General features: G+C 40.4%; 1 protein-coding gene across 1 annotated transcript in view; it reads right to left on the reverse strand.

Moving 5' to 3' along the window:
• ATP8A2 (ATPase phospholipid transporting 8A2) overlaps positions 1-20,093 on the reverse strand; it is a 523,880-nt gene that overhangs the window by 452,308 nt on the left and 51,479 nt on the right. The window contains exons 2-6 of the mRNA XM_054577153.1: positions 7,905-8,004; positions 7,370-7,468; positions 6,360-6,405; positions 5,664-5,704; positions 1,227-1,300 (exon numbers count right to left, since the gene is read on the reverse strand). Of these exons, the coding sequence (XP_054433128.1) occupies positions 1,227-1,300; positions 5,664-5,704; positions 6,360-6,405; positions 7,370-7,468; positions 7,905-8,004 (360 nt within the window). The remainder of the gene's footprint in view (positions 1-1,226; positions 1,301-5,663; positions 5,705-6,359; positions 6,406-7,369; positions 7,469-7,904; positions 8,005-20,093) is intronic.

Genomic DNA, 20,093 nt, shown 5'->3' on the forward strand with positions numbered 1-20,093 from the left:
ATCTCCTGGTACTACATCTATTAGCTCCATGGCTTCAGCATGTTGTTCAATGTCTCTGCTTCTCTGCTTTCTCTGTGTAAAACAAGGATATCAAGGGCTGTTGTGAAGACTAACTGGAACAATGTAGTCAGCAGGCTGCTTGACACAAAGTGCAGACTAATGACCACTCTGAAGACAAGATGTCAGCTCAGAAAAACAATCTCATATTCTAACCAGGTTTTCTGAGGACCACAGCCAAAACTCTGACCCCAAACTCTCAAGTGATCCTCACTGTACTAAGATTTTCTTCGTAACCAAACATGAGTGCTTAGTGCAAACATGAATACCTACATAGTGTTTTAACCCTCGAGGGGCACAAGGTTATTTTTAAACCTTTTATCTCGAGCAGAAAATTCATGTTAAGGTTTAAAATCTCATGTGTGATCAAATCCAATATAAGAAACATTGTCATCAACTCAAAGAATATGCATAGAATGTGAGCACCTATGATTCCCAACAGGAATATAAGAAGTTTCCATCTTAACTTCATGTCATTTAATCTCGAACTCAAGAGTAGAAGTTTATTCTTACTGTAATTTTGTCACTCGTTCTTTGACATATAATCTTATGTATCAAACCAAAAAGAAGTCAGGGACTGTGCTGCATATTAAAGCCACTTAGTGATGATACCTTTCTAGTACAAAACTACCTAGAAAGCATGGCAATAATACTTGGGCAGAAAGGGAGCAAAATGTCGATGAATGAAGAGGAAACACCATCTGCAGTTCATGGCTATGCTAAGAAAATGACTGCCGCTCTCTGTATAGCTAGTACAGGGTTCTGCAGGAGAGACTGTCAGCTGAATCCTCCCCCTCCGACCCCAGGAGACTGGATGTGATGTCTCAGACATGCTGCCTCCTGAAGGTGGCTGGAGAAATCACTCCAATGCTCTTGAATGTTTTTGCATGTTTTCCTACAATGAGGATTAGCCCAAAATAGCCACGAAACTAAAATGAATGTGAAAAAGCCCCCCCAAAAGGAACAAGGGAATAAATAGGACAAAGAAAATTTAGGATTAAGGCAGGAAAGAGCAAATGACAGGTTATGCAAGAATAGGCCAGAGAGAGAAAGCTGGTGACTCAGGGTGGAAGGGAAGGGGTGGCTTGAGATGTCAGCAGTCACCATTTAATATTTTATTGTTTATTAACATTTATTTCAAAAAATGTGCGCATTATAGCGCACCTGACCTGGAGGATAGCAGGACCATGTCTGCAGGGAGATACTGTCCATTGACGACCTTCACAATGTCTCCCACTGTCACCTAGAAAACCGGGGGCAAGGACAGAGAAGCATGAAAGAAAGCACAAATCGTGATAAAGGTGGTTAAGTATTTGAAAAAAATTTACTACATAACTATGTCATGAAGTTTAAGATGGAGAAGCCCAAATTATTTTCCTTGACAAGAATAAAAGTATAATCTTTCAAAATAAACAAATGTACTATTGCCTCTTTGCAACCATGCTGAATGAAAAGGAAACAAAAAAAGAAAGGGAAAGGGGAGAAAGATGAGTCAGGACGATCAGGTCTCTTTTTCCTATTATTCATCCACTTACAAATTCCACAACTTGAACTGCGGAGCAGTGCCACAGCTGTATGCAGTTGGGCAGACTGGTTAAGTACATAGCTCTGAATTCAATCCCCCAGCTGTTCATACTCCTTACAAGCCATGTGTAACCTTTAACTAGTCCTGTAAAGTCTGTGTGTCTCAATTTCCTCATCTATATAATGAAACCAACAGAACCCACTTCATGGATTACATTGAGGCCACTTGAGTTAAAACACATAAATCTCCCCATTTTACAAATGGGAAAACTGAGGCTCAAAGCAAAATAATTTAATCAAGGTTACGCAACCCAGATTTAAAACTGAGTGGTCTGGCCTGTGGTCTGATTAAAAGGCAATACTAAATTCACCCATGAACAGTCCTCCTAAAACATCCCCTAGAAATATACCACATAAAAGAGAGGATTCATGTAGCCTCCAGAAATTGCCAGAAAAATAATTATGGCCAAAGTCAGAGACCACCACAGGAAACACTCCCCTGGACAGAAGATTCCAAGCCAGGAAACAGGCCCTAGTCTGAAGAAAATGAGCACCATGGCCAAGTGGCTATAAATCCTTTAAATGACATCACATAAGCACCTGGCTGGATGGAATGTGGGCTTTCAAGTCAGGTGGGCCTGGGCTCAAATCCCAGCTTCACAAGCACACGAGCTCTGGGGTCCTGACAAGCCCTTCACCTCTCTGAACTCCCATGTCATCACTTACAAAACAGAGACAAATCACCATTGACTTTGTAGGGTTGACACAGTGATTAAAGAAGTAAACATATGCACCTGGCATGAAACAGGCATGCAGTAAGTGCTAGTTTCTACCAGCATGAGTGTAAAGTGAATGGGCTCTATGAGTGTGAAAGTAAAGGATGGTGAATGCTTGGACAGCACAAGAAGAAAGGCCGTTCCTAGGACACTAATCATTCGAAACTCAAAATGGGCACTAAGTTTTTGGTTTCATACTCTAACCCATGTTATTACTCTCTTAGAAATCAAGAATTTCACATAACATGATACCTGTGAAGAACCACTGGAGCTTGCAAGCTGGGAGAACAGCCCTGGCCATTTAATTTTCAATTAAAAAAGGAAGGTTTACTAAAAGGTGTCCTGCAAGTGCTGTGAGTCGCTTATCAAAGTGTGTGAGGGAGCCTGAGGAATCAGGCTCAGCATAGGACAAGGTGGTAAAAATTAAATTCCAGAACCACTGTACATTTGAAGTTAGGACTTGTTTTTAAGGCAAAAGGAAGACATATAATTAAAGTATCTTCCATAACAAAGAGATGTCAAAGAATAAATGCTACAGAGCTATTTTAAAAGCATCAGTACAAAAGCAAGGAGTACCCATGAAAATTGAAAATGGTTTTTAGGTGTAAAAATATTTTATGTGAATAGTTTAATTACATAGAACAAAATCAGAAGAAGCATTAGTTTTAAAAACTAGAAAGGAAAATTAGCCACGTTTTCAAAAGAAAAAAAATCAGTAGATTTTTTTTAATTCAAAATGGGAGGACAAGGGAAATCAGGGCTTTCTCCCATCTTTATTATTGAAATAAAGAAGCAGTTATCTCCCAGTAACAAAGTACTAAGAAATTGCATGTACATGAGAAACTACTTCCAAGTGTTGAAACTGGTGTTCTATTTGGTGTTCTTATACCCAGTTATCCCTTCACTGGGTGAAACTATCTAGGGCAAGACATTTTAAGGTGAAGGGACCCCACCCCCGCCAAGATCCCTGAATTCACTCTAGCCTCAGAGGATTTCTCCAGTTTCTTAATTTTGAAGAATAAACCCAAAAGTCTTCTCAAAGTCAACCAAAGTTGTCAAGACCCACCCCAGAGCTGCCTCTCAGCATTTATCAACAGTTCAGCTATATCCTGGGGATTGCTGACTTGAGTACTGGCAGTTCAGATTAGTGGTTATTGCTTTGGGAAGCTTCAAGCTAGTCAGTTCCACTGTGCCTGCCATCTCTGGCACCTGTTACCACTGCCCGCTCATCACCTGTCCTCTCCCATATTCTCATCCTATTCTGAGAAGCTCTGCAGATGTGCCTGGCTTTCCCAGGCATCTCGGAGTTCCACCCTGTGGCCTCTGTCTTAAACTAGTTGCCTTCTGTTCATCCTTGAAGAGGACACTAGAGCATCTCAGAATGGGAGCGTTTCCTGACACCCCCCCCCCGGTGTCCCCAGAGCACCTGAAGCACCCCCCACCCAGAGCTCAGCACCTGCACTGCACACTGTTTGGCTGCCTTTCACTCCCATCCCACCAGCAGTTCTGCGGTGTGGTCCCCAGACCAGCAGCATCAGCCTCACTAGGGACTTGTTAAAAATGCAAATTCTAGAGCCCCACCTGGAACTACTGAATCCATACTTCTGAGGGTGGGGCTCAGCCCTCCAGGTGATTGGGCTGCCTGCTGAAGTCTGACAACCACTGGAAAAACAAGCTCCTTAAGAGTAGGGCCAAGCTACTTATTTGCATCCCCAATGCCTAACACAGTCTGGTACACGCCTAGAGTTCCATTAAAATAAACAAACAATATATTTTTAATTGAAATAAATAGCATGTGGCAAATCACAGTAACAAGTGTTTGTTGGTTTTTTTTCCTCCAAATGTGCATGAGGAGTTTACGAGGCCATCAGCCTCTAGGCCCAGAGAGAGATCATCACTGCACTTCTTGCTCTTTCAAGCAGTGTCATCATCCCAAATCCACATTGTTCTCTACTCCAGCCAGTATTAGTGCCTTTCTGGGGAGGAGGCTGGCAATAGGAACCTTAGAGAAACAGGCCATTCCTAAATGCCAGGGGAATCCTTGCATTCTACAGCATTTCTACTCTCTGTGATGTCAAGAGTTTCCAACCCCTTGATGAAGAACCGCCCCACCTCCAATGAGAGTGAGGTCAATTAATATTTGCAGTACAGGACTTCTGGATTGCTACCAAGGTTGAGGTGTTATCATAAAACACTATAAAGGGGCTCCGATAATAAAGTAAAAACAAAACAAAAACTAAAATGAGGACAGCAGTTACCGTATCACAGGCATTTTTGCAGATTAAAAGATCATAGCAGCAATTTTAAACATTGCCTACTAAACATTTAGCAAGAGAAATTTTTCTAAGTTACCCTTCTAACAAGTAATTTTCTTTTGAAATCATGTAAACCAGCTTTGAACAGTGGAGTAAAGAGAGTCATCCCCCAAAAACATCTGTGACTTCTAAGAAGGTCCAGCTAAAACAGAGACCCACTTAAAAAGCTAATTTTATCAGACACAAGAAATGCAGACGGCACAAAATAATTCTTCTAAATTTTCTGTTCATCAATATAAGCAACAAAAAAAACTACACAGTTCCCAAACCCTGCAGACTTCATACCTCCAGGGTCATGGAGGCAAGCCATTCTGTATACTGTAAAGTTAAGAGCATCAACTACTGGTTGTACCCAACCACCCCTGCCTCAGAATTGAAGCAGGATGGTTTCCAACCCCTATCCCACCACTTATTGAATCCCAAAAGTTAGAAAACCTTTAAAAAGTTGAATTGATGTAAAGAGAATGGAAAACCAGGGAAAGTGTTTCTTTTTCATCTTTCTTATGCTCACCCAAGGACGTGCTTATTGACTTTAGACAGGGGGAAAGGGAGGGGGAAAGGAGAGAAACATCAATTGGTTGCCTCTCATACAAATCCCACCAGGGACTGAACCCACAACCTAGGCATGTGCCCTGGTTGAACCTGTGACCTTCCAGTTTATGGAACAATACTCCAACCAACTGAGTCACACCAGCCAGAGCAAAATGTTTCTTAATTTGAACTTAGAAGCTAGAAAATGCTTTGAGATTTCAGAAACATCCATCAGGGACAGTGAATTTCACAACTACTGACACAGTGAGCACTGTCCAGAAAGCACAGGGAATAAAAACATACATCAGTTCTAAGTAATCCTCATGAGAAAACTCCACAACACAAAACTTACATTAAATGGAAATGACCTATGTCAACATAAACTTTATACTGTAAACAATACCAGCAATTAATTACAGGTCTTCAATACTTTCCGGTATTCTTTAAAAATAGTTTTTACCTCTTTCCACATAATGGTATGCCACATGCCATTTCTTAACACTGAAAAAGAAAAAAGATGTATTAGTTAATACTGATGATAATCAAAATGAGCTTTCCCAAATCTGAAAGGCTCCTTTTAAAATTCCACTTATTAATTCCAAAGTATTCAAACATACCATACCCTTACACATACAGATGTAATACCACCAGTCCTTAAAATGGAGCCCCAATATATGTACCTATGTACCATACATGTTTTAATGTATGCACATAAATATAGTTGTACGTACATAAGTTAAACCTATTCATATTTAACCCAGAAGAAGAAAAATTACCCTGCTGTTACAATATTTACAAAACAAACAAAACCCCACAATAATATAGCTAATGTTCTAGAAGCCAGTACAATAAAAACTAGAGAGAGAGAAGTAGAGAGCAATTACAAACCAAGGATATGAATGCTTGGACTTTTTTGATATAAAATATGTTTAGTTCCCGAAAATTATAACCTTTTCTAATATTCTAAAATACACCAGTCCTATTCAAATCTTAATTGCCAGGACTCATGTGTTATCACATTTGTTTATCATTTTGCTATTTATTTAAAGTACTTATAGATCATATCCCCAGTTTATCTCAATACCATTAACTACTTGTTTAAAATTCCTTATTCTCAGGTTTTCTACTGAAAAAGATGATCAGGCTGGTATCTTACCTATGGTTTTCTTTTTGTTAACTGCATTGTCTGCCTTATGTCGCTTCTGTTACAGAAAGAAAAAAAGTTCTTAGATTCAAAAGTTCCAAATGAATAACAGAAACACCAAACAAAAAGGATCAAGGCAGGTGGGAGGGCAAGAACCAACTGCCTACAATGCTAATGCTCTCCAATTTAGTTCAATGGTTTGCGACTAGCATGGCTCACTAATTTAGTAGACAAGTGCAATAAATATAAGATATGTCATCTACTCTGGTTTAATTACTGTACATAAGTTCTAACAATGAACAAGCACCTTGAAATATGAAACTTATCACTCCTCTTTTATTTTTCATCAGACTGAAGGAATTATTCAGTATGATAAACACAACAACAATTGAATTCATTTTATTGATAAAAAATTCTGGGGCAAAGTAGCTTTGCTTTGATTTGTTTTACATTTATTCGTTTACCTATTCCCAGAAAAAATGTACATCTGACATGTGCTAGATACTCTAAGTATAGGTGGTGAGGAGGGGAGAAAGAGCATAGAGTTAGAAAAGAGGAGGGAGAGAGTATGAATATGGTTGTAGCCAATGAAATTGGAGATACACTGAGATCAGTATAAGGAGGGAGAAGATTCTTGTCAAATTACTTCAGGCACAGCCAGTACAATGTTGATATGTTGGACAGCAATACAGTCCTTCATGTGCCACCAAATTAGCAAACTCTACAGGAGGATGTAGGAACATCAGTGATAAAAACTAAAGAAGGTCCAGAAACTAACATTAGAAAACATAGTTTGAACTACTTCACTACTTCTGTGTCATTGTACAGGTATTAAGCACACTGTATGCACATGTTCCCTCTCCCCACATAAAAGTACCATCATGAACTTTGAGAGGCTAGTTTAAGCAATAGACCAATAGGTTTTCTGTGTAAGATGGGTCTTACCCAAAATAACCCAAAGTAAAAAGTGAGTTATGTTATATTCAATAAAAGGTTTTTATTATCTGAAAGTAAAAACTTACAAAATCTTCTACAATCTCTTTGATGCCTGCAATTGTTAAAATAATGATCAACGGCACCAGGGTGGTGTATCTTCCTGTTGGAGATACATCTGGGATTTGCTGCAAGAGACCAAAAGAGGGAAGTTGACAAATTAAAAGCCTCTAAAGAAAAATGACACTCACCACTCACTTTTCTGTAGTTCTTTTCTATGTCTGCCACACCAAAATAATTACTTTATTTAAAAAACTAGCTAAGTGTGTTACATATTTTAAAAATTTTATCCAATATTGCTATATGTAGAACAAAAAGAGTTAGAAAGTAAGGCTCTCAGGCTATTTTTCAATGACTCTTTTAGTAATTGCAATTTAAGGCATACTTTAATAAGTCTGCCTTTATGCAAGATCATGTGTTTGTTCATGCAAACAATGACTTGATGAAGAAAGGAAATTACATTCAAGTATTATGACATGTTTTCAGGTAAATGATCTTTCAGCAAAATCTCATTCTGCATGTAATCAGGTTCTGAATTTCAAATAAACTTTTAAGAAACATTACCTGTAATAAGGCAATGAAGAGGAAGAAGGCGTTAGCAGCTCTTCTGATCTGCTCATACAAGAATCGAGGTAGAAATGTCAACACGCTGTACTTGGCTGTACTATAAATACAAAGAAAAACACTACTATGAGTTATAGGTTTAAATTCTAAAAAACAAGAAAACACAAAGTTTCAAATATTTTACAAGGGGTTTTAAAAACAAAACATTTCAAAATTCAGAACAGGTAAATGCTATGCTGGCCCTTGCATACAAAGCTTCTTTTTATAAAAGGACAGACCTGTTAAGAAAAAAACTCTAATGAGATCTTTGTTTTCAAAGTTTAACATATATGTGTTCGATTAGTTTTCACACAATGAATTTACCCACCTTCTAGGAGCTACATGCTACAAACACAGTGAGCATATACAGAATGTTTCAAAGATCACAAAACAGACAGAGGTCCACATTCCAAACACAGTAAGATATGAACACTGAAATAAAGAGGAAGGTGGAGGCAAGCATCCATTTGGCAACTCACACAAGCAAGGCAGAATTATTATTCAAGGATTTATTATGCTCTATAGTTCTTACTACAAAGAATTGATTCAGTGTAGAAGGTTGACTCTATAAAACATGTCCTGGGTAACAAGCATGTGAACAGCAGTTCAGTGTCTCCCTGAATGCCTACCACAGACATTTACCCAGCCACACCTGAACAAACTCCATTCCTTCCACAAACCCTTTATTTGGCCACCTTTGTCCACACTTTGATTCCACCTGGGACAGCCTCTCAGCAACTAAGCTATCCCTCCCATCTTACCCTCCCATCCAATCTTATATCTTCCTTTAAACCTGGTCAAATCCACAAAGACTCTTCTTCCTCCAAGCCCACAGTATGGTGTTTAACACTACATTATATAGTATCTGCTTGGCTTTAAGTACTTGTATACCTATCCCCAGAATAGATTCTGAGAACAGTAAAAATATTGACTTCACCTTTGAATGTTCCTAGCTCATAACACGAAGCAGACAATCAATGAATGATGAAATAATTCAAAGGCATAAACTGAGAACCTGAAGGAGGAAAATGAACCTCACCTCCTCTGGCTGCTCAAAGGCATATCAATCAAAGTACCTGCCCAACTCCGAGCTACCTCTCTGAAGGCATGCATCTGAACCAACTCCTCACTGAAATGCATTCTAGCAAGGTTATCTAGCAGGTTTCAAATACACAACCAATTAGAAGGACCAACATAGAAGAGCTAAGGAGACAGAACACCAGAGGCATATGCACTGCTGCAAGACCTGACAGCAACCAGTCCTGGAAGGACAACGCAAAAATCCAAAGCTGACAACTCGAAAAACATAGCAACCTGAGGTCACTGGATGGAGCAGGAAATTGTCCCACATGCCATTTATTACCACTCCCTTGGAGAAGATCATTCTCATGGTACAACAGCCTGGGATTTCCAAATACATAATGATTAGAGTCATCCTTACAAAAAGACTTATTTTTAGCCGCCTTCTGCTCACGGTATTAAATATACATGACAAATTATATGGCAACCACTCATTGACAGTTCAAACTTACTGACTTCTGGCCAAGACAGAAGGCATGGGTAGATATACTTTTCCTCTTCGCACAACAAAAAGAACAACAACAACAAATTTAAAAACAAAAAGCAACTAGAACTGCCAGAAAATGGAACTGTATGGAAGCCCATCAACCAAGGATTTAAAAAAGAAATATTCATCCAGATCAGTAGGAGAGACAGAGACGGGCATCCAGGACAGGGAGAATGCATGGCAACATGGCAGCTGGAGGACCCGGCAGGTGAGGCAGCTGGCAGCCTGGGTGGTCCCACATTTGTGTGCAGTTAAACCAGAGGAACAGCTGGGGAGTAAGAGAGACCACATAATCCAGGGTTCCGGTGCAGGAAAGGAAAGCCTCAAAACCTCTGGGGGTAAAAATCTGTGGGAGTTGTGGTGGCAGAATAAACTTCCAGCCTCACAGGAGGGTCTGCTGGAGAAACCCACAGGGTCCTAGAACATGCACAAGCCCACCCACCTGGGAATCAGCACCAGAAGAGCCCAATTTGCTTGTGGGTAGTGGGGGAAGTGACTAAAAGCCGGCCAAGAGCCAAGCAACCAGCATTGTTCCCTCTCGGACCCCTCCCCCACAGACAGCATCAAGTTCCAAGTTATGAGGATCATAACTCAGTAACCTGGGTTACCCCACCCTGGCAAATACCTAGGCTCTACCCCTTCCAACATAACAGGCACACTGAGACAAAGAAATATAGTCCAAAAGAAAGAACGGATCAAAGCTCCAAAAATAGAACTAAGCGATGAACAGATAGCCAACCTATCAAATGCACAGTTCAAAACACTGGTAATCTGGATGCTCACTGAATTGGTTGAGTATGGTCACAAAATGGAGAAAAAAGTGAAGACTATGTAAAGTGAAATAAAGAAAAATATACAGGAAACCAACAGTACAGGGAAGGAAACAGGGACTCAAATCAACAATTTGAAGCAGAAGGAAGAAATAAACATTCAACCAGAACAGAATGAAGAAATAAGAATTCAAAAAAATGAAGAGAGGCTTAGGAACCTCTGGGACAACTTTAAACATCCCAACATCCAAATCAGGGGGTGTTAGAAGGAGAAGAGGAAGAGCAAGAAATTGAAAACTTATTTGAAAAAATAATGAAGGAAAACTTCCCTAACCTGGAGAAGGAAATAGACTTCCAGGAGATCCAGGAATCTCAGAGAGTCCCAAAGAAGTTGTACCCAAGAAAGCACACACCAAGGCACATAACTGTTGGGAAATGCTCCGTCTGGTTTCAGGATCTATAGTCCCGCCAACAGGCGAGAGGGTTCCAAGGCTGGAGCTAATCAAGGAGGCCTTGGGAAAAGAGGACACTGAGGAGACAAAACCTGTCCCCCAGGCATATCACCCTGCTTGGACCTGGAGGATGGCTGGTTAGTCAATGACAGGTAAGACCCCTCAATGGAAGGGGCAACCTGAGACAGGCACAGCAGCAATGGGCATCAGGGAAAAAACTTGGGGGACATGGAAAAAGGGCAAAAAGACCCTCACCCCTCAGCTTTGATATAGTCAGGGTCCTCATTCTCTCTGAAAGAAGTCTCCATATTTCCTAGCTGCTTTGCCCTCTCCCTGCCTGGCTAAGGTTTGAAACAATACTGGAGACAGCCCTAAACTGGATCTGGGGGTTCCCAGGGGAAATCAGGGCTAGAAGTAAATTCTTTAAAGCATTCTTTGTTTTTCCCTCAAAAGTTATGATAACCAGCTCATGCTGGGAAGGAAATTCACATTATTCACAGACCCTGACCCTAAACCCTTTGGCGCTCTTATGTTTATGCTCTCATGTTTACTTGTCTCCTCTCGGACCCATGTAAATCAGTGTGTTTCTGCCATTTGTTTTCTTCAAAACATCACCTATTCTCTTTCAACATTAAGATACTGATATAATGAGATCACCTGTACATTCCTATTACCTAGCCCCATTGATAACCCTTTCAATAAAAGCCTTTGGACACAGGGGCTTAGGACCTTCTCCACTAGAGGGGAGAGCTGCCCCCTCTCCTGGCAGACAGAGAAGTGCCCGGAACGATTTACTGTTCCCCCGCCCCGCACCATCTGTGACAACCCTCAGTACAGCTCTGTGGGATTCAGAATCCACGCTCCCAACTCAGCTGGTGCCCAAACAGGAACCTGAAGAGTCCCTACCACACATCATAATTGAGTTACTCAAGATTAAAGATAAGGAGAGAATCTTAAAAACAACAAGAGAAAAGGAAACACTTGCCTACAAAGGAGTTCCCATAAGACTATCAGATGATTTCTCAAAAGAAACCTTGCAGGCAAGAAGGGGCTGGAAAGAAGTTTCCAAAGTCATAAAAAGCAAGGACCTATATCCAAGATGACTCTATCCAGCAAAGCTGTCATTTAGAATGGAAGAGCAGATAACATGCTTCCCAGACAAAGTAAAGTTAAAAGAGTTCATCATCACCAAGACCTTATTATATGAAATGTTAAAGGGACTTATCTAAGAAAAAGAAGAAGATCAAAACCTATGAACATAAAACAGAGGGGAGGGGGAAGAATGGGGAATAGGTACAGGGAATAAGCAGCATACATAGTAGATAGAAAATAGGCAGGGGGAAGTTAAGAATAGTACAGGAAATGGAGAGGCCAAAGAATTTATATGTACAACCCATGGACATGAACTAAGGGGGTGGGGAGGGAATGCTTAGGGGTGGGGTGGTATAGGGTGGAGGGGAATAAATGGGAGAAAAGAAAATGGGGCAACTGTAATAGCATAATCAATTATATAATATTATATATATATAATATGTATATAAACATTCAAACTTAAAGAACATGATACTTGAAGGAATATCACTGAATTAGCAAGACAATTTGCTTACATGGAGTCCCTGCTCTTCTTTGTAACCCATGGGGTAATAAGATGTCATGGTAAAATTCATCCAGGCAGCATACACTAGCTGACATTAAGTTCATTAAAGAGTAGGGAAAGTGTGTACATGATAGCTCATAGCACCAAGTTTTCTTGACTGCAGTTTGCAGGACAAAGTTAGACAGAACATCATACATTCCTTCATGGCAGCACTGACCAATGAAATAAAGCAACCAGCACTGGTAAGTGGAAGAAACATGAAAATCCACATACTTAAAGACTTAAGAAAGCATCTTACAGGATAGTTTCACTCTAACATTTGAACCCAAAACTCCAACTGTATAAAACAGACACACACAAGCACAGTTGGCATATGACCCCATCTGTGTGTGAACATTTCCCTCTAGAGCAAAATACTAAGTGTACTTAAGGGGACCCAATGTGTCTGAAGGCCATGAAGGTAAAAGTTTGGAGAAGAAAGATCCTATTTATGTCAGAAAACCAAGACAAAGGGGTAATGAGGGGAACAGAAAGCATACTAACTTTTACTCTTAGTTAAACTAGAAAAATGAGTCTAAAATATTTTCATCCTAAAATAGAATCAGTATAGTCAATAATTCAGAGAAAATGACATTCATCCAGGAGATGGCTGCTGTAGAGCATTAAAATAAATGCCTCAATATATAGCCCTTATGTGCCCCATTACAGAATTATATAGCTGAAGCCAGCTCCCATCAACAAAATCATTCTACCAGAAGGTTTATTTAGGGCAGTGCTTCTCAGACTTAAAGATGCATATGAATCTCCCAGGGCTCTTGTTAAAATATATTGTATTCATCAGGGCTCTCCTGAGAAACAGAACCAACAGGAGTGTATATATACACACAGGGACAGAGATTTATTTTAAGGAATTGGCTCACAAAATGGTGGAGAAGTTGGCAAGTCCAAAATGGGCAGGGTGGGCTGGCAGGCTGGAGACCCAAGGGAAGATCTGATGTCTTTCGAGTCTGAGGCCATCTGCTGGCAGAATTCTTTCTTGCCAAGGGAGGTCAGATTGTTTTATCCAGGCCTTCAGCAGACTGAACAAGGCCCACCCACATTATAGAGGGTTACCTGCTTTAAACAAAGTCCACCAATTTTAATGTTAATCACACACACACACACACACAAACCACCTTCACAGGAACATCTAGAATAACATTTGACCAAATATCTGGGCACCAAGGCCCAGCCTAGTTGACATAAAATTAACCATTTCATGCATATTCTGACTCCATAGGTCTGAAATGGGCCCAAGATTCTGTATTTCTAACGATTTCCAACGTGAGGCCAACGCTGGACCAAGTACTACAGTTTGAGTGGCAATTACCCTTGAGGAGATAGATTTGTTCAAGTCTATTTGAAGTCGATCCAGCTAAAAACTATAATATATAAAAGGCTAGGACACATTTACCATTCACTGTACCAGGAAAAAGAAAATACATAGGTGAAGTGAACAAATGAAGGTGCTTTCCAGCACAAAACGTTGTTCACCTGGGTGAATTAGTCACCCCCCAAAAACTCCCACTCGCACTGCATATGTCAGCATCCCTGCCGGGGTGGCTGTTCACAGCGAGGACAGGCAGGGGCTACAAGGGAGTCCAGGTATTTAGGAAGTCTTAGAACCCAGAGAAGGGGGAGAAATAACCAGAAGAAAATAAACATTTCCTATGACTCATTCAGTTTCCCTTAAACATCTTCTAGAACAGTGTTTCCTGAAATTGTGTGACATGAAGAACAACCAGGGACTAGTCAAAAAATCCACCCATCCATTCATCCATTAACAAATACTTACTGAGCCCAATCTATATACCAGATATGGTGTTAGGCACTACAGAGAATTACATTCTATAGGAGAGATTAAATTTTTTTTAAGTGCACAGCAGGATAGACGGTGGTGAGTACTGTGGAGGAACAGAGATCAGGGAAGGAGGATACACAGGGGCCCACTGATTCAGGCCAGGGGAAGGGATGTTATTTCAATGGAGTGATCAGGGAAGGTTTCACTAAGAAGGTGCCAGGTCAGCGAGGCCCTGGAGGAAGTAAAGCAGCAGGAACACGCTGCGTGGATACACAGGGGAAGGCCTTTGCAGAGAGGGAAGAGCAAGGGCAAAAACACTGACGGGGGGAGCTCCTGTTTTTCCTCCTGCTGGAGGAGCTGTGCAGGGGCCAGTGTGGAAGGAAGTGTGTGGAGAAGCATGAAGAGAGACTACGGGGGCCAAGATGAGCCTTGGAGCTCATGTTCACACACTAGCCTTTTTCTCCTCAGGAGATGGGCAGCCTCTGAAAGATTGAAGAAGACCAGACTGGCAACGATAGCCTCCTGTGCAAGGCTATCCCATGGGGAACCTGACTCAGGAGGAGGGAGGGAATTTGGTTCTGTGTATGGTGGATGGGTTCCTCTTGGTAACTGTTAGGAACTGGAAAATGTGGGAAATAATCCATTAGAAAATAGGGCCTGACAAATGTGTGCCTGGGGCTCCCTGCCTGTCACAGGCCACAAAGCACTACTGGTCACCGCAGTGAAGCACAAAGTAAAAACCCAGAGGTGATGTTTGTGTTTAGCTTAATATTCACCTTCAACATGTGAGCCATAAATCTACACCGGGGTGTAGACAGCCAAAAGCAACCATCACTGCTCTTATTCCCCTGCATTACATGGACAATATGTTTCTTATATCTGTCTAATGGACAGTAGGTATTCAATACGGACTGCAAGAGCGGAGGGCCCTTTTAAACCTCTAAACAAGAGCTGACTGTGTGAGCTGAACAAGTGCTCCCTGATCATGTTCTGAAAACCTTCCATTCTACCCAGGTCCCTGTAAGATGCCATTTACCTTTCTCCTCTCAAAATAATCACTCAGCAGGAAGTTCTGGATTATTGGAGGGAAAAGACAAGGAGATAACACAGTGTCCTAAGAAGATTGTGCATGTCTTCATAAACAGTTTAATTCACTTATCCATGAAAAGTGCATTCAACTAACTCACAGGAAAGAACAAGAGCAAGTGAGACCACTAAATGCAAAGGCCTCCCCCAGGGGGCCCTCCCATTGAAAATGCTGTCCCGTGACACCACCGCACACAGGGGAGGCACCCGCAAGGACATGCCAATGGACAGCACAGCCTATGCCGCCCCCAACCTGGCAGAGACTCCTGATGCTTTGCCAACCATCCATCCCAAATTACATTCTGGAAATCCCCTCAAATACAAAAATTCCTGCTGACAAACAGGGCCTGTCAATGTTAAACCATGGCGACCTCCCTAGAAATGTTCACTTCATTTTAGTAAACTACTGAAATTTCACCAGTTACAAATAAAGAGTGAGTAAGCTCACATTGACTTTTTATTTTCAACACTTTTCCTATTTCTTAGTCTACAGCTGGAAAAAAAGCCGTTGGACACTGCCTTATCTCATAGCCTGTTCCCTGAATGCAGTACCTGGACCTAGGCTGGGCACCGTTAGCACTGTAGTTCTCCGTGGCCCCTTATTATGGCTCACGTGGACTTTTCGGCCTATTCTCTATAATACACATACGGTGTGAAAAGTGCAATGAATTTTAATCAACTTATAGCTTTGAAAGTATATTCATAAATTAGACTCCCTGTAATTCCTATTAAATAGTGTGAATGTTCTACTCCTATCATATTTCTAAGTTTTTTTTTAACTCAATGAGCTCTGGACATGAAGCAGTTTATTTAACATAGAAATGTGGGCTGAGAAAAAGAAAACAGAGAGCAGATAACATTTTGAGTATAGAGCATACTGCCAGGCAAATCCCTCATTGTGCATGACTCTTAGATAAACAGTTCCAAATGGGAGACAGTGGATGCTATGGCTAATACCTTTAAAGGTGGCACCACTGAAAAGTAGGTTTTAGTCAATTCCTTTAAAAGACCTTGTGAACTTTATGATAAAAATCAAATGAAAAAGAGTTTTAAGACTCATTCAATTTTTACACTGCAAAGCTCAAAGGATCATTTTCAATGAGATTCTCTATCTTCAATAAAAAGGAACAACAAATGTTTATTATGAAAATATCTGACCTTAAGGCAAACAAGTAGAAAAGAAGTCACAATTCAGGCCCAAGTCTGCCATGGCCCCAAATAAAAAGCAAAACAGGTCAAAGTCTGTTGTATTTAATTATAACACCTCGGCCCTTCACTTAGAATTCAATATACTCTTTCCAAACACGGGAAATGAACCCTATCAAAGGTAAGGTTTAAGGTGGTCCCAGGTGCCGACGTGCTGCAAGTCAAGAAAGTTGTAACAGGGCCCTCTGAAATCAAGTACCAAAATAGAAATCCCTAAATCCATCCTGCTCATACTCTAAGCCTCTGCTCTAGGTCAGAGACAGTTGTAATGCTGGTTGCAAGAGAAGCTCACTGTAACTAGCCCAAAAGGTCACCTCCCAAGCAGCAGAGTCCAGGAACTCTAACAATGAGTGAGATCTATATGGGACGCTAGACTGAAGCAAACAAAGTGGGAGACTAGCAGGAGGTGAAAAGAGGAGTAGACAGAGTTCACTAGTATAGGATGCACAAAAAAATATAAAGCAAGACTGTCAGCTCTTTGTGTTGTCACACAAAGAGTCAAAGGAGTTTATAAATGCCAAAAACCCAAGGCAAGCTCTATCATTTTACTTTTGTGAATTTCTCACATAATTGCCAGATTTTATATTCAAATGTTTAATTTTAATTGAAGTCTTTTTTAGGTTTTGTAAACACACTCATGTAGTTGTCTACTTGAAAGTTAACACAGAGACACAAGGAATGTAATCTTTATGGCTAGGATTCTAAAGGGAGCCTAGCTTCTGGCTCCCAGTTGTAAAATGCATGCACATTTGTCATTTCTGCCTTCTCAGGCACCACTTAAATAGTAGAAAGAAATGTAAAAATATATAGCCACATTTTTAAAACTAGGAATAGAATCATCAGCCAAGAAGGATTTTGCCTTAAAATAGACTCCTTTATCTTTTTTTTGTTTACATGCCTCTAAGACACCTTCTGATTATGAGCCACTGCAAGAGAGGATCCCACAGAGGGACTGTAGCCTGAGGAAGGACCGTTGGCCACAATCAAGGCAAGAAGAATGGGTTCTCCTTCAAGAGCTGTTTTCTGGGAAGACAGGTCAATCCATTTTTGAGAGAGTAATTCAGTTCTAACAAGGGGATCATTGCATTAGTCAGGATTCTCCAGAGAAATGGAACCAATAGGATGTATATGCAGAGACAAAATGAGATTAATTAGAAATGGGCCCACACTATTACACAGTCTGACAAGTCCCAAGATCCACAGTCAGCAAGATGGAGACCCAGGAGAGCCAATGGGGTAATTCCAGTCTAAAGGCAAGAAAAACAATATCCCAGCTTTAAGGCTATCAGACAAGAGAAATTCCCTCTTACTCAGTCTTTTTGTTCAACTAATTAGATGAGGCCCACCCACGCTGGAGAGCTCAATCTGCTTTGCTCAGTGTATAATTCAAATGTTAATCTCATCCCAAATCACCCTCACAAAAACACCCAGACTAGTGTTTGACCAAACATCTGGGCAGCCCATGGCCTGATCAAGTTGACATGTAAAATTAACCATCATCATCACTCATTAAACACAACCTCAGTGTGTCAAAGGAGCCTATGGGCAGAAAGGGAGAGGCTTCACCCTGCAAGCGGAGGAGCTCAGGAGGTGAAGACACCAGCAACGGAAGATGAACTGAGGCAAAGGTGGATAGCAAAGGGAAACGTTAGAAGTCTCCACAGAGGAGCTGACCCAGGGGTCAGGGTTAGGAGTGTGTAGAAACTTCACAAGACAAACTGTAAAGGGCTAAAAGCAAAGGCTTTCAAAAAGCAGCATGGTTCTTTTCTCACAAGCCCCCTCATTCTGGCTACACAGAAACCTCACATGGCCAGATTGCTATTCCCACAACCAGAGATCCAAAGACTCTTCCCTAGGCAACCTCACAGGAAGACAGGGAAAACAATCCTCTGCATATTCATGTTGGAAAGTCCTTCACCTAAAATTAATTTTGCTGTCTGACCCATACTCAGAGCACCCCACCAGTCTTCTATTCCCTCTCTCTCCCCTGATCTCTGGAAAATTACCAGATATATGTAGAAAGTTCCCACTATGAAAAAGAGATTAAAAATTTTTTTTTAAAAAGAAGACTTGAGAGAAACAGTGTAGCAAAGTTTAAAATTATTTTTCAAATATTAACATGCTCAGAATTATAAGGTGGTAATGCATTCATACAAAACAAAAATAAGTTCTGAAAAAAATAAAGTTTTGGAAAACTCCAAAATAATTAAAAACCAGGAGTTCAAAGTGGTTGCCTTTGGTGGAACAGAACCAGAATGAGAGATATGAAGTTGAAGACTATTGATTTTTCATGAGCTTCCAAACCATTTAAACTTTTAACAACTTACATGTATTATTTCAATATTTATTTGATACTTTAAACAAAAATTAATAGTATCAAGATATAAGCATCAAGGAACCATCAATTCTTTTATTTTTGCTAATTTCGGGAATAAATGAGAAGTTGTTTATTGGAACATCAAATCAGGCTAAAGACCTAATTTATTCTTATATGTACTACTTCCCACCACAAAAAGACCTAGTAGTCACTCATATCTGATATAGTCTCTACAGTCACTACCTTTTACCAGCAACAACCGGGCGCTAGGTCAAGAACAAGAAGGGGAAATTCTAACCTACCATATGTGAATCTAACAAGAAACAAACATTAGTACAGCAGTCGATGTACAAAACTTTTATACAGTCATTCCTCTGAGAAGAGCAGTCTGGCTTTCAACACAGGAGTCTCTACCCTATACCTCAGTCCACAGGAAAAATGAGAACAAAGTTCTTCCTACTCAAATGGAAATCACTTTATCCTGAAGACTATTAGCTCTTAAGTTCTCTTGCTTCCTTTAATCCTCTGCCAAATTTCTAGAACATCTTTTTTTCCTTTTATCAAACCACATCCTTTCTCTTCTTCCCAGCCAACAGCCCAAGGGGTCATCTTACTTTTTTCCCTATTCATGTCTACCCAACACACAATCTGTAATCCATCCATTCATCTCACCACTGTGTGTGTGTGAACCTGTGAGAGAAAGAGAGAGAGAAAACACATGAGCAGGTGGGCAGGAAGGGACTGCTCTACTCTGATTTGCGGAGCTCTAAATTGGGCATATCAAATACTTATTCTCTTATTCACCTCCACCAGCTTTGGAGGCACGGAGCTCACTGCACACCTCAGACAAACAGTGCCCTCTGCTGGCCAGCCATCATACCAGCGTTTCCGGCAACATAAATCTTACTGGAGAAGGAGGTCTGAACCAGGCGAAGATCAAGTTCCTCAATCATTTCCTAACACAAATTCTCAGAGAAGCAATGTTTAAGGAAAAACTTTACAGCTTTATTTCATTTTATTAATTGGTCCTTGCATATTCATTCATGGTAATTTAATATAAAACCGCAAAGCCCTGTAGTTCATTCCTAAGTAATCCTAAAATGTCTTCTCATCATTTTGTTTAATTTACTCATTCCATACCCAGTTAGATAACTTTTTTTAACTCCAAATCCAGACTTCATGAGGGCTGGATACAATTTGTATACAATACCCATACAATTTGGGAGTCTCACTTTAAGAAAAATACAAAATTATAAAAACAAAATAGAGCACAAAAGTGAACACATTTAAAAATGGGGGATCTAATATAATACAA

The sequence above is a fragment of the Pteronotus mesoamericanus genome, unplaced genomic scaffold (genome assembly GCF_021234165.1).
Source record: "Pteronotus mesoamericanus isolate MK-2021 breed Mesoamerican mustached bat unplaced genomic scaffold, CSHL_Meso_final contig_41, whole genome shotgun sequence".
NCBI lineage: Eukaryota > Metazoa > Chordata > Mammalia > Chiroptera > Mormoopidae > Pteronotus > Pteronotus mesoamericanus.